The sequence below is a fragment of the Nanorana parkeri genome, unplaced genomic scaffold (genome assembly GCF_000935625.1).
Source record: "Nanorana parkeri isolate BGI_ZX_2015 unplaced genomic scaffold, ASM93562v1 scaffold125, whole genome shotgun sequence".
Taxonomy (NCBI): Eukaryota; Metazoa; Chordata; class Amphibia; order Anura; family Dicroglossidae; genus Nanorana; species Nanorana parkeri.
In genome coordinates, this window is record NW_017306393.1 from 833,680 (window position 1) to 847,913 (window position 14,234).

Consider the following 14,234-nt stretch of genomic DNA (forward strand, 5'->3'; position numbering starts at 1 on the left):
ATTATTATTATGATTATACAGGATTTATATAGCGCCAATAGTTTGCACAGCGCTTTACAATATAAGGAAGACATTACAGTCACAATACAATTGAATGCGCGGGGATGATTGTTTGAGAAAGTGATTGTTCAGTGGTCAGGTCGAGCTGGGATAGGCTTCCCTGAAGAGACGAGTCTTAAGGGATCGTCTAAAGGCAGTCAGTGTGGGAGATAGACGGACAGGTTGGGGTAGAGAGTTCCATAGGATGGGAGAGACTCTAGTGAAGTCCTGGAGGCGAGCATGGGAGGAGTTGATGAGGGAGCTGGAAAGCAGGAGGTCTTGCGAAGAGCGCAGGGGGCGGTTAGGGTAATACTTTGATACCAGGTTGGAGATATAGCCGGGGCCAGAGTTGTGGATGGCTTTGTACGCGGTTGTTAATATTTTGAATTTTATCCTTTGGGCTATAGGAAGCCAGTGTAGGGATTGACAGAGGGGGGTTGCAGACACTGAGCGGTTGGTTAGGTGGATGAGTCTAGCAGCTGCATTCATGATAGACTGAAGGGGGGATATCCTGTGTAGTGGAAGGCCAATGAGGAGGGAGTTACAATAGTCAAGACGAGACATAACAAGGGAGTGGATGAGTAATTTTGCGGTTTCATTGGTGAGGAAGGGGCGTATTTTGGAGATGTTACGAAGGTGAAGGCGGCAGGATTTGGATAGTGATTGGATGTGGGGAAGAAAGGTGAGGTCTTAGTCAAGGATGACACCTAGGACCTTGGCCTGGGGGGAGGGCTGGATAGTTGTGTTAACAATCTCAAGGGAAAAGTTGGGGGAAGGTGCACAGGTGGGAGGAATATCATGAGCTCAGTTTTTGAAAGGTTGAGCTTTAAGAAGTGTTGCGACATCCAGACTGATATGTCAGTTAGTAGACTAGTGACACACAAGGACACTGAGGGGGAGAGTTGCGGAGTAGAGAGATAGATTTGAGTGTCATCGGCATAGAGATGATATTGGAAGCCATGTGAGGTTATTAACTGACCAAGAGAGGAGGTGTAGATAGATAAGAGAAGGGGTCCAAGGACAGAGCCTTGGGGGACCCCTACAGAAAGAGGAAGAGGAGGGGAGAAGTAAGATTTGTAGGTGACACTAAAGGAGCGCTTAGACAGGTAAGAGGAGAACCATGAGAGAGCAGAGTCTTGTAGGCCAATTGAGTGGAGTTTTTTTTAAGGAGAAGCAGGTGGTCCACAGTGTCAGATCTCATGATCTGTTTGTCTTTTTTCTTGTGAAGATATATCAACCTACAACCCTTACATATTAAAGCTGAAAGGTAAAGGTATCTGTTAAAGCAAGCAGGTGGATGGTTCATGTACTTTTCTGACACACCTCAAAAAAAGGCAGATAAAATGTAGGTGGTTGTGCCAACATGGGCATTGTGCTTTTACCTGAGGCCCATTAAGAAGTTCTCTTTTTATCTCATTTGAGATTATGGGGTTGATTTACTAACCTTATAAACACACCACGAATGTGTATACACCTTCGTGGTGTGTTCCCTCCCAGCATGATCTATGGGTGGAATCTAAACACCTTTGTAGTGTGTACACACCCAGCAGGTGTGTTGTGCAAAGTCTTGCATGAATTACAAGGTGATGTTGTGTAAATTAGCTCTATGTTGTGTTGCTTGTGTTGATGAATGCAGGAATGTAAATGCATGAGCTAACCATTTTTGTCTAAACTGTGAAGCAGCATTATATATGCATCATGTGCATGATTTTTCCATATATGGCATTAGTGGAAATATGCTTTTAGAGACTTTTTGGTTGATAAATACGTTTTGCTGTGTGAAAATCACACGCACCTGGTGCGTGCGTGTGTTTTAGGTTAGTAAATCACCCCCTATGTATCATAGTTGGTGTGACAAACATTTTCACAAAGTATAGGGATTACATCCATATCTATGATGACTTGAGATTCATATTTACTTTTAGGTTAGTAAAGCTATGGCTATATATCTCTATATTTCTAGTAAATTAATAGAACAAATAATGTAACAGTTTTGCAAGGAAGTTATAAACCGTTTGAACATATTAACTGCAAAACAGAGAAACAGCCGCTAACCTACTATAATACAGGTGATCAAATGGTTTTAAATCTCATTTCCACATTTGCAGAGGTATTTAAAAAAAAAACCCCCATATGCCAGCAATATACACAGAGTGTATATGAAGCAGGCATATTCAGTTGCAATATACGAACACAAAAAGTTACATTTTTAGTTAGCTTTCCGCTTCATCTCTTCATCGAAATTCCTGCAATTGAGCTTTGCAAGTAATGTGTGTATAGTACGAGTGACCTCGCCACCCCCCTATTCATTAGTGTTCATAGTGACAATCCCTCCCCAGACAGTGTATTGTGTGCAAAGGCAGAGCTGCTGTTTACTGATTGTGTTACAATTAATGACAGGTAGGGTTAGAGTTGTTTAGAGTCTACTTTACATCCAACCCCGGTGTCAGACTGAGTTTTTCCTGTGGGGAAAATTTTGAATTTCTAGGCTTCAAGCCTAATAAAAACTTTGTAAAAAAAATGGAGAGCCTGTAATGTGAGTCACGAAAATGTGCACACATATACATCATCACTGCACCTCTACATTACCGCAATAAATGCTAATAACTTTTAAAGGTGGAAATGGTCTTTAACCACCTCTGGTCCATTGGCCGTACCTAAATGGCTGGACGGAAGGCATGTAGCTGCGGGTGGGCATTTTTAGACGTCTCTCCCCACCCCTACTCGCATGTAGCGCTGGGCCCCCCACATACACACGGAAACATGCGTCAGCTGCACCTATGTGCAGAAACGACGGTTGCGCCCATTGTGCTGCACATGTTGCATATCACCATGAACGTCGAAGTCAGTGCAATAATTCTAGGGCCATCAAACGGCGCCAATGGACAATTGTTGGTGTCGTCGTTTTTTGCGATTTTTTTTTCAGGGGTGCGTGCAGTTTTAGGGCTTGACATGTTTGGTGTCTATTTACCCCTACTCACTTGTTTGGCTGTTGAAGGGGATCCTGTGAGACCCCGAAACGTTGTTTAGAGTGTTCTACTTGCAACTAGTATGTTAATAAACAAGTACTGAACTTGCTTTGCAGAACACGTCTTTTATATTTTACCAAAAACTTGGGTGATAATAAATGTTTCATAACATTTAATAGGGAAACTGTTTTTTTTCAAACCTTTCGGTACTTTTTTTGATATAGTAAAATATAAAAACCTTAGCGGTGATTTAAATACCACCATAAAAAAAGCTCTGTCACAATTTTTTAAATAAAATTCATTTCAGTACAGCGTTGCATGGCTGAATAAATGTCAAGTCAAAGTACGGCAGCGCTAAAGACTGAAAAATTTCCTGGACAGGAAGGAGGTTCAACACCACAGTCTTCAAGTGGTTAAGTCTAAAAAGCTGAAATGTGAAAAGAGATTCTATGCCAGTTGGGGAGGTCCAGTCGAGTACATAAAGTTTGCCCAAGATGCCCTGTAGTTTTAGCAGTTTGTAACAAGTTGTGTACTTAAAGGCTGTCATGATTACAATGAACTGGTATTTGGTTAACTCAGACCCCAGAGAGTTGGCACAAGTTGCAAGAAATCTTTCAGTACGAGTTGATATGTTTAAGGGTATTGATCTTGTCTATGAGCATTTATTTAAGTAAAATTGCCTTCACATCCTCCATTATTCGAGGACCCGGTACATGCTCATGTGCCAGGATAGATTTTTTATTTTTTTTGTATTCCCATCTGGTACAAACTGTGCCTCCAAAAGTTGTAATTGTGTAAGAAGAAGTGATGTTTGCCCAGTCTCTTGCATGACATATAATACTTGATAGATTATATAAGGGAATATTGGAATGGTTTGTGTCTGCATTGTATGTGGGACGCCACGGGACCACCCACAACCTGAAGTATCAAAAAGGAGAGGAGACTATCGTCTGCTGGGGGAGTAAGGGATAGGGTTAGTAAAAGTCCTTTTTCCTATCCCCTAGGCAAACATGAGCATTTAACCTTTGCAGTACAGGGGAAGCCCCACTGCAAGGGAGGATTTTGCTTTTCCACTGAGTTCAGCTTGAAGTAGAGGATTAGGCAGTTAAAATTCTGCCCCTCTACCCTTTTCCACAGAAATCATATGTTCAATTACATAGGGCTTTGATGATGTGGGCAGCCCTGTAGGCTACCTGGAAAAGCATGTTCCCTGGGACAGGTGAGTACTCGGCCCTTTATATTACTTGTCATTTATCTCTTCCAGTAAGACTTCTAACATATTTTTATTTTAATATTGAAGTAAAGAACCACTTTAACACCAAGGAATATGAGTAGGTAAATGTTGCCCACACACCATTAGCCATAGGCATGACAGTAATTAGTTTCTATTCATGTATAAATACTGTTTCTATCACATGCAAGGGGGAGCTTAGATTTTGTGCTGCTCTGCTTTTCCAGGAATCAATGTTCTTACATTGATTACAAAAAATAATCCTAACACAAGGCAGCACTGTCAGATCCATGCCGTTTAAACATCTTTTGTATCATTATGCTTTAACACAAGCCAACTGAATGGCAACCAGTGCCCCTTGACACTGTGCAGCTTGCATACTTCCTACTCACATTGATGAATAATGAGCCCAAAGTCCCTGCTGGACATTTTTCTATTTATTATTGCGCAGAAAACTTTAAACCCTGTAGGAATGTAGTGGAAATTGAAAACTTTGACAGAACTTTAAATATTTTTAATATTTACAAATCAATATTTGTTTTTTTTTGTTTGAAATGGCAAATTGACATTCAGATAATACTAGTTTATATATAATATGACTCAAATTAAATGTATTTATTATTCCTGCAGATGGGGTGGGGTCTTGCTCAGTAGCAATAATACTTCATTAAATTAATGCTTTATTTACAGTTCTAATTTATCTGATAGCTCTTATTTATTTACTCTCCTGACCTTTTATGTTAGTACATAACCCATTATTGCTAATATAATCCTTGTATGACCCTACAGTATGTCCAAACACCACTCAGACTGGATTCTAATGGTTAGAGAAGTATTTCCTTGGTAATTCCTGTTCGATATAATGGAAATAGGAAGCACAATGCATTGACCATATGATTACCATGTTTGTTTTGCTTTTTCTTGTGTTTTTTTTGCTTTAAATTAAGCTTGAACACAAAGTCACCCACACCACTAGTCGGCAGTAAGAATTATTGACAGCTCCTAGGGAGCATGATTTGGGAGCCAACAAAACAAAAAGATGAGTTCTTTCCTCCACTGTAATGATGTGAAATAAACCTTAATGTTAAAGCAGGCTTAAAATGTATCTACTGTACAACCAACATGTATTCTGTAGTTTTAGATATAATGGATGGCAGTTTTTACCCTTGTCGTTTTTTTTTGTGTGTGTTACTGTCTGTGTTCTGAAGACACAGCAGAAAGTGAATGGGGATCTCTTAAAATTGAAGGAAAACCCCTTCTTAGCTGTCACTAGAATAGGTAAGCCTATTGGAAGATTTCCCCTTGCATGTTCTGATGACAGCTGGCAAATTTTAAATTGGCCATCGTGTCCCAATGACAAGAGGTAATCGGAACAAATTGAGAAGGTGAAACTGCCAACTGAGAACGTAGACCACAATAAAAACCTAGCAGAGGTTCTAAACTTTCCTTACTCTTTTCAAGACCAAAACAAAAGGATTGGCTAGTGAGAGAGTTTATATTTGCAGAGGAGACACAAGAAAATTTAGAAGAGAAGCCATCTGCTTTGAAGTGGCTAAATGTATAGTTTATGTATATTCTTTAATGATTTGTCTTTAGGGGGCAGCTATTTTGATAAATATTGGTTCTTCTTAGCTGATCACTCACAGTGGTCACTTCCGCTACTGATGTCCCATTTAATTTCAGTAGTGCCAATTAGGGGGAAAGAAAACAAATAATGCATACCACCAAGATGCATTATTAAAGGAAGCATAAAGAAGAGTTAATAAAAATGGCTACATACAGATCATAAGTGAAATGTCTTATAAAAGTAAATAATATATCCTCTGGCTAGGTGCCATAAGATATTTAGCATGAAGAGACAAGCTACTTGTGAATCTGGATAAAAACAGGATCTGCATAATGAGGGCAGGGGAGAAGGAAGCAGCAAAAAGAAAAGGAAGGTCAAAGTGTAGAAAAGGGGGTTGGTGTGTTATTGTAATGTCTGAGGAAAAGGCTGCCTAGCAGTCATATTCAAATCGCCTCAAGATGGAATAGTCGGTGATCAAAGTTCGGTAACAATTTGGACATCGTATGATTCAGTTTTCCTGTTCTTTTTTCATTGATCCATGAGTCCATGTGATGGGCTGTTTACCCCATGGATATTCAGGAAGCCTAAATTGCATCAGCTACTGTGGGGTCCTTGTTAATGGTTTCTGGAGAATGATTGCAATAAGCTGGTATACTCTACATCACAATTTATAGACAGCAAGTTATTGCCACTTGATGTGTAGAAAGGTACAGTTTGGAGCATCAGAGATTTTTTCTAAATGAAAGTATGAACTTGGTGAAGCCATGGCAGTGTGTTGGTGAGCCATATTGCATATACTGAATTTTCAAATGTATTAGCCATATGGCTACTGGGACTGCAACATTGCAATAGGGGATTTCTTCCTGGCCCTTAGATTGGTGCCGCAAGGACCAGGGTGAAATTAAGATTTCTCATTAGGTAAAATATAATTCAGAAAAAGTGTTTTGCTTAGCATACTCTTAAAAGGCCTTTTGCACAGATCACTGTAGTGACAAATGAATCAATATGAATATACGCATAACTAACACCAAAACTTTACAAACTGATGACTAATACAGATGATTTGCAGTTAATTTAATTACAACAAGTGCACTCTTGTTCATAATATGAAGTTTAAATTGGTTTCATATTCTTAACAAGCAGTAAAAGAGCTTTAAATTAAGCCATCACTGACCTCTCTAGTTGCTTGTAATGTGAAGTAATTAATTCTTAAAGATCACTACAGAGACTCTAAATTGGGGTTTTAGACCATTTCAAACAGCTTAGAAACACCTGATGTATGTTTACATTTGAAAGCTGGCAGGCTGCCAAGATTTAAGTGTAATAGAAAGTAATGGGGAAAGAAAGATTTCAGTTGTGAATTTTTAAGATTAATTTCTCCAAATGCCAATAGCTGCCAAGGTAAATTATGACTTGTTTGAATATGCTTTTACTGCTTGTTCCAGATATGTAAATACTTTAGTATGCATAGTCTGGACACAGATTCACTCTAAATTTCAACTTTCATCTCCCCCTTCCTGCATTTAGTGCTCCTGCCCCAACTGTGCTTGTTGATTTTTTGTACTTGCCATTTAACACTGGTCACATGACAATCAGAGGCCTCTTCCAATCCTCTCATGATGGTGAGCAATCCTCAATAATGCCAGAAGGTGTGTGGCATCAGTGCATCATTACACTTGTCAATGGTTAGCGCCATGGTGATGTCCCTTGAGGGAGCAGGTTCATGTGGCCCTGCTTTTATACCATGTCCTCAGTCTTCTAGGATGAATGTTGCTAGACATCGGAACATTTAGTTATCAATAAAAACACAAAATGTCACTGCGCTAATGTTACCGTCTACCTAGAAATGCATACATGATAATTAAACATTAAAGTGCATAATATGTAAACCTCAACAACCCTATATTGTGGTTAACCAATCACAATTGTGACCTCTCCAATATGTAATCATGTACATATTGGAGAGGTCACAATTGTGATTGGGTGACCACAATATAGGGTTGTTGGTGTTTACACATTATGTACCTTAATGTTTAATTATAATGTATCTGTTTCTAGGTAGATGGTAACATTAGCGCAGTGACATTTTTTGTTTTTACTATTGGGAAGTGAACACATGGATACTACTTTTTTCACTGCAGCTGACACAACACTGATTTCAAGGGGATACCATAAGCGCGGATTCTTTATAGAATAGATAGATAGAATTTTCGATTTAGTTATAAATACTGCGGTGCGCATCAGTAACAGTCACAAGCCTTACAGGGTAATTCACAAAAGAGTAGAAGGCAGGAGAAGTGAACAATCTAGGACAACATAGCTGATTTGGAAAAATTCTCCAATTCAGCTCACATTCTAATTCAGCTATGTTGTCCTAGATTGTTCACTTCTCCTGCCTTCTCCAAACTCTTCACACTTTTTAGTGAAGAACCCTGTTAATTATCGCAAATTGAAAATTATATCTCATATACAAACCTTTCATTTATCCTTTTCAGCTCTTCAGGTGCTAAGTATACCCAAATAGTGTAACCGTCAATCTCTTTAAAAGGCTCAATAGCAGTTAAAAAAAAAAACTGTAATGGGAGTATACTGCTGTTAAAAAATACTTTTGATTTCATGAACCCAGAAGCGGTTGCACCCTCTGTGGCTGTGCTGTAGGAAATAAACAATATTTTACCTCTGATAAGTTATTCTACCATCCATGAGAAACCCTGCTGTACCAAACCAACAGTTGACTCAGACAGCACTTTATCTTTTTTTTCCCCCCTTAATACTCAGTCATTTTTCATACAGTGACTACAACACGCTCCACAAATAAAATTTTATTCTTAAATGCCCCAGGCTTTCTATTGCTTTATTAGTGTTATTCCTATTTGCCAGATACAATTTTGTCTGCACAAACTGTTTCAAGGAAAGGATCACACGGTGCAATTGATTTGACATAAAAACTGCTATAGCTGGTGTTGATTAAACATATCAAGCTGTTCATCTCCTAATTCTTTCAGGATGTGTGAAAATACAAGCAGGGAAGTCTTGCCTTGCCAGTTCATAAATTTCCACAAGTGGATGGTGCTTTAGTACGCCTGTTACAGTCTGTCAGGGTCTGTTGCAGTGATGGCTGAGTTGTGTGTTGTATGGTTGAAGCTGAATCTGTGTCCACATTGATTTTATAGGAATTACACATGTTTTATTGTTATTTATCCTTTACAAAACTTAGGCTACCCGCCTGGGGAAGACTAGAAACCTTTGTCCTGGGGTACACATGTGCACCCTTCATGATAGGGATGTATTTCTTTGGGCTAAAGAAATTGTACCACATTAAGTGTGCCCTAGTGCTGTAGTGATTGGTGAGCATTGTAAAACATAGGTGTTCCTAAAGGACAGGGTATATCGTGACACATTTTTTCACATTATCCAACATCAGCTTCCTTTGCTGTTCTTTGCATTCAGTCATTTGATCTCTCAGCGTCTCAAAGGAAGATGATGCTGAAGCCTGGATTGCACGTATGAATGGGTAATAGGCAGCTATATAATGCCTACCTTGTGTCACTGATTGCGTGTTCCACTATAATGTCAGAATGGTGAGGTATTTCCAGTGTATATGCCCCCCAGCCCAGCAAAGTGTGGTAAAGAGTATTTCTGGTTGTTACAAGTCGTCATCATCATCGCAAGGGATATCCATGAGGATAACTTATGACTCTGTATAAAATTATTTTCAGTGTTTTGCTTATTATAAAGCATATTGGAGACCAGAACATGCATCAGTAATAGCAGTATATTGCTGTCTGAGTATACAAAAAACTATCCTGCACAATTATGCAGATTACACACATGGGGTACGTGGAATATCCACCTACTTGCTAACGATTGCCCACATTTATGTATAATGGACTAATTCTATCTATTCTATCAAAGCGCTGCGCAAACTGTTGGCGCTATATAAATACTATGTAATGATGATAATAATAATAATCTATTCTGTCCTAATAGGTTGATAACAGGATCTTCTTATATTGCAATGATAGCATCTATAAGATCATAGGAATTTACAAGTGTTGAATTCAGATTTAATGTCAGGCTGTATGGTGCCTCAAGTGAAGTATTCTTGGTCATCTTTGTGATAAGGAATGTAGAAATATTATCCATGCTAAGAGGCTAAAACACATATTTTAATGTATTCCTCTAACTTAAACCAACTTGGACCTATTATTGGTTTAGGATTCTAAATAAATATAGCCCAAGCCTATGCAGTCTACTGAAAGAAGACTTCCAGGTTATAATATGATGTTATCAAACATCACAAACATGCCAAAATGACCTATTTGTAGAGTATACATTGTTTAATAATTAAGCCATCTGTCTGTCCACTCTCCATGTCACTAACATGGTACCTTTAAAACTATAAATGTAACACAATCAATCATCACTAGATTATTCTTTGTTTATGAAGGATAATATTTTTGATATTGAGCTTTTTTTTCTGATACACTATAATAATAAAGATAAAGACATGTCTACACAGGGATGCTACTTCACATGAAGAATATAAACAGTGTAAAAATAATTGAGGAAGGACCTCCTATAGGTCCAAAATATTCTAGTCTGGCTGTCATATTTTTTCCTGGACAGAGATTTGAAGGTACATATTTCACTTTCAGAGCCAGATGGTTCTGCATTTAAACCATAAAATGTGAATATTCCCTGTTGGAACTAGTGAGTTTTCGCAATCTGTCTTCGGTCCTTCAAATACTCAAAACAGCAGCAAGAAAGACAAAAAAGGGTATTGCTGCTGCTTGTTAGGTGGCTGTCAGTGCTCATTCATCTTACTACATATGGGAGCTCCAATCAAACAGGGCATTTCCATTGTTTTTGTAATTGCCTTTTAAGGTGTACAGGTTTTAACAGGTAGTTTTGAAAAAAATAACACCACTAAACAACTTGTTTATACTTCTTTATGTAGATAAGTTGAACATATAGATCTCTTTTATAATATGCATGTTTTGAAAATGTACTCAATAACCAAATAAAAAAGTTTAGTTTTGCTGCTTCCATTTTTTTCGATTTTTAAAACAAGGAAACGAAAGTAGCTCAGCGTACATGTATTACAGGAAAGCATTGCAGTATCAAGAGCGTATTTGAACAACTCACTAGAGATGAGCAAACCAGGATTCAGCCTAGATAGCATACATTTTTTTTAATTTAATGGACACATTCCAATGTATAAGTTTGATGCCAAAGAGTCTGCACCATCTTCACTTCCTTTTGTCCTTGTCCTTTTGTTTTGTCCCCCACCATCTATTAACGATCCTATTATTTAACAAGTTCACATACGCCACTTTCTTCTTCACAAGTCCTGATGAAGGGGCTTATCTCCCCCCCCCCCAATCATGTTTTGGCTTAAGCTTGTATGTGGACTTCAACATCACAGTGTGGCACTGCAATTCTAGCTCTACTCATGTGTACAATTTCCAGTCAACTGAATCTGCATCATCAGACATCACAAAACAAAGTAGTGCCAACAGCAGCAAGAGCTGTAGCAGCACAAGGACAACATTACAATTCTACTGTGATGCCAGTTGCAAATGCCAACACATTGATAACTCTGCCTAATAACATATGTGGAGGAGAAGGAGAGCACTGAAGATCAATCAATTGCCATCAATGATGGTGGTGATGATTGTTGCTTCCGTGGTAAATCTAGCAATGGGTAAGGGGAGGATAAGCAAGGAGCACATCATGACACAGCTTCTGTTACTTTTTTAGTAATACTACATATAATTTGTCTGACTGTGGGTCAGGTGGTTATGGTGTGGTGGAGAGGATGAGGATACAAGTTTAGGAGACAAAGTGAAGATGTCATAGGTAAACGCTAGTGTGAATTAGATGAGATAAATTACATTTTACCATGCTTTAATTAAAACACACTTTCCCATAAAATGGTTTATCTAAATAAGAGGGTACCAGAATTTTCTCTAATATGGGCATATTATTTTTATCCAAGTCAATACTTTTCTGCATACCCAGTACCCTATGTCTATTTTTCTTTATTTTATTATTTAATTTTTTTACTTTCTAGATGATGTCAAACACAAGAAGGAAGATGTTCCTACCCAGAAAGCTATTCAAGAGGCTCGAGAGAAGGAGCTCCTACAGGAAGGGGTTGCTTCATATAACCCAGAAAAGGACCCTAATAACATTGTAGGAAAGAGACATCCAAAGGTAGAATTTACATGAACAATGTCACATTATAATATAATATGTCTCCTATTGTTTTTGCTATTCAACTGATAGTTTGCTTCCTTTAGCAAGTTGAGTGATTTATCGTAAGCTGGGTATACACTAGTAGATTTGGGAATGAACTTTCATACAAGAGATCTTTCTTTTAACTCTATATTAGTTGATGGGGACAAATTGGCTATTGATTTCAAGAAGTTGAAGGAGCAGGGGGGAAATTTTTTTCTCAAACGAAATGCGGTGAATGTGGTTTTTGTTTAGGAAATTCCATTCATTACAAAATCAAATTAAATTAAAATAAAACAAAATCACGTCGGACATTTGTCAAGTGTCTGATGGCAATATCAGGTAATAAAAGATCTTTCATTCGTAAATCTACTGGTGTATGGCCAACTTTAGTCTGGTATGAAAAAGGACTATAGGGTAAATTGTACCTCCAGGATCCAATTATTTGCATGCTTTTGGTATGCATTGTTGGCACAAGCATTTTCATATGTTCAGTGGGGAGCCAATAAAAATAAATTAATAAATATATATAAAATTTATGGTGACCAGTGCCCGGCAAACAAAAAGGCAAAAAGTGTCTGCAGCAGGACGAACAGCTGCTTTCTCGCTGTAATTTGTGGGGCCAGGTAGTGGGTTTTGCAGTGTTCAACATACCCAACCCCCCCACCCCCAAAACACTACTGTAATCAATGCCTTGCTCAGCGAGTGAGGGAACTGTTAAATAATGTATTACTTTGCCATCTTAAGTAGTGACAAATATGAGAATTCTATAGGTCCATAATGGAAGTGTAAGAATTGCTTTGGCCCATAAGAATTATACAGGTACAGGACAGGAAAGTGTTCTTTGCACAGAGAATCCCAGAGCATGATAATTAAGTATTCAAACAAGCGGTTACAGTTATACAGTTACAGAATGGAGGATCACTTTCGTGTTATTGTTGGGGCTGGGGTTGCAGTAAGGGTTATTAGGTGGGGGCTTAGAGTAGGGCACCACTCTTTGTGCTGGAGACACTCTGCCCAAAACCGTCGGCACTGATCTGATCTCCCATTAAGACTGTATATATGTGTGTGTGTGTATGTATATTTAGAAAGTTATTAAACATTAAAACATTAATATTTAGTGTAAGTTGTGACACAGAGATCTAATTGTTGCTTACAGAAAAGGGTGGTTGTTACAATAAAGTGACAGTGGAAAAGAAGTTGTACTGCATATCCATTTGGTTTGTTGGCCAGATATTGAAGTTTTTTTTTAAATTTGAAGCACTATTATGTATATTAAGTAGGAAAGTTAAAAATGCAATAATTTGAAAAGTACTGTCTGGGTAGAGTGGGCCAAGCCTGACTAGAAGGATTGCATATTTCAATAGTTCCATAGCAGCAGGAAAAGGGAGAAGAAAATGGTAGCACATTAAGCCAATAGGGAAAAAGAAAGGGGAGAAAAGGGGGTCAAGGTGAGTGGGGATAAGAAGAGTGAGAGAGAAAGGGGTGGGGAGAAAGGTTGTGGTTTGTGTGGGGTCCAGCCCAGTCCCCCAACTCCACAGGTTGTATGAGGTCATCAGAGTAAAAGCAAAGCATGGTCTAGATTCATATGGTGGTTATAACCTAACCATGGAGACAAATTTTAGAGAAATCTGGAGTGTGTTGTTTATAATGGCCACAAGCTTCTCGTGTATCGTAGTACCCATAACTCTCTGCTTAACCTCCATAAATTTCAGGATTGGCTGTTTCCATGCTTCAGCAATAGTCCAATGAGTGGATACCAGTTTTCTTTTACATCTTGTAAGATCAGAAATTGGTCTGTTTTAGAAGGCCTTCCCAGGCGTTTCAGGTTAGGTTTGCAGACTGATATGAATTTCAACTCCGAGGTCTGTGGCTAGCCACTTAGATGGCTTCTTGTTCCAGAAGCAGTTTAACGTTCTACTTTCCACGGCAGTGCAAGGACTGGCATTTAGTAAAATAAGCAGTTTGGTATTGACAGAACACCCATTGCAGTGTAATATTCACATGTATGAAAGCTTTAATAAAGAAATCAGTTGCCTAGCTTTAATATGTGCTGTAAGGGTCCACTATCCTTTCCTGTACTGGTCTGTACTATGGAAAACATTTGCAAATTGGACTAATCAAACCCTGAGGTTTAACTGGCTACCGTAATTTATTTATTTATTACAGGTAATATATATATTATATA

The 14,234-nt window shown here is 38.4% G+C and overlaps 1 protein-coding gene across 1 annotated transcript in view; it reads left to right on the forward strand.

The window, feature by feature from the left end:
• Window positions 1–14,234, forward strand: part of LOC108784722 (sperm-associated antigen 16 protein-like) — an 89,975-nt gene that overhangs the window by 70,640 nt on the left and 5,101 nt on the right. Inside the window, exon 9 of the mRNA XM_018553605.1 lies at window positions 11,883–12,025. Within this exon, the coding sequence (XP_018409107.1) occupies window positions 11,883–12,025 (143 nt within the window). The remainder of the gene's footprint in view (window positions 1–11,882; window positions 12,026–14,234) is intronic.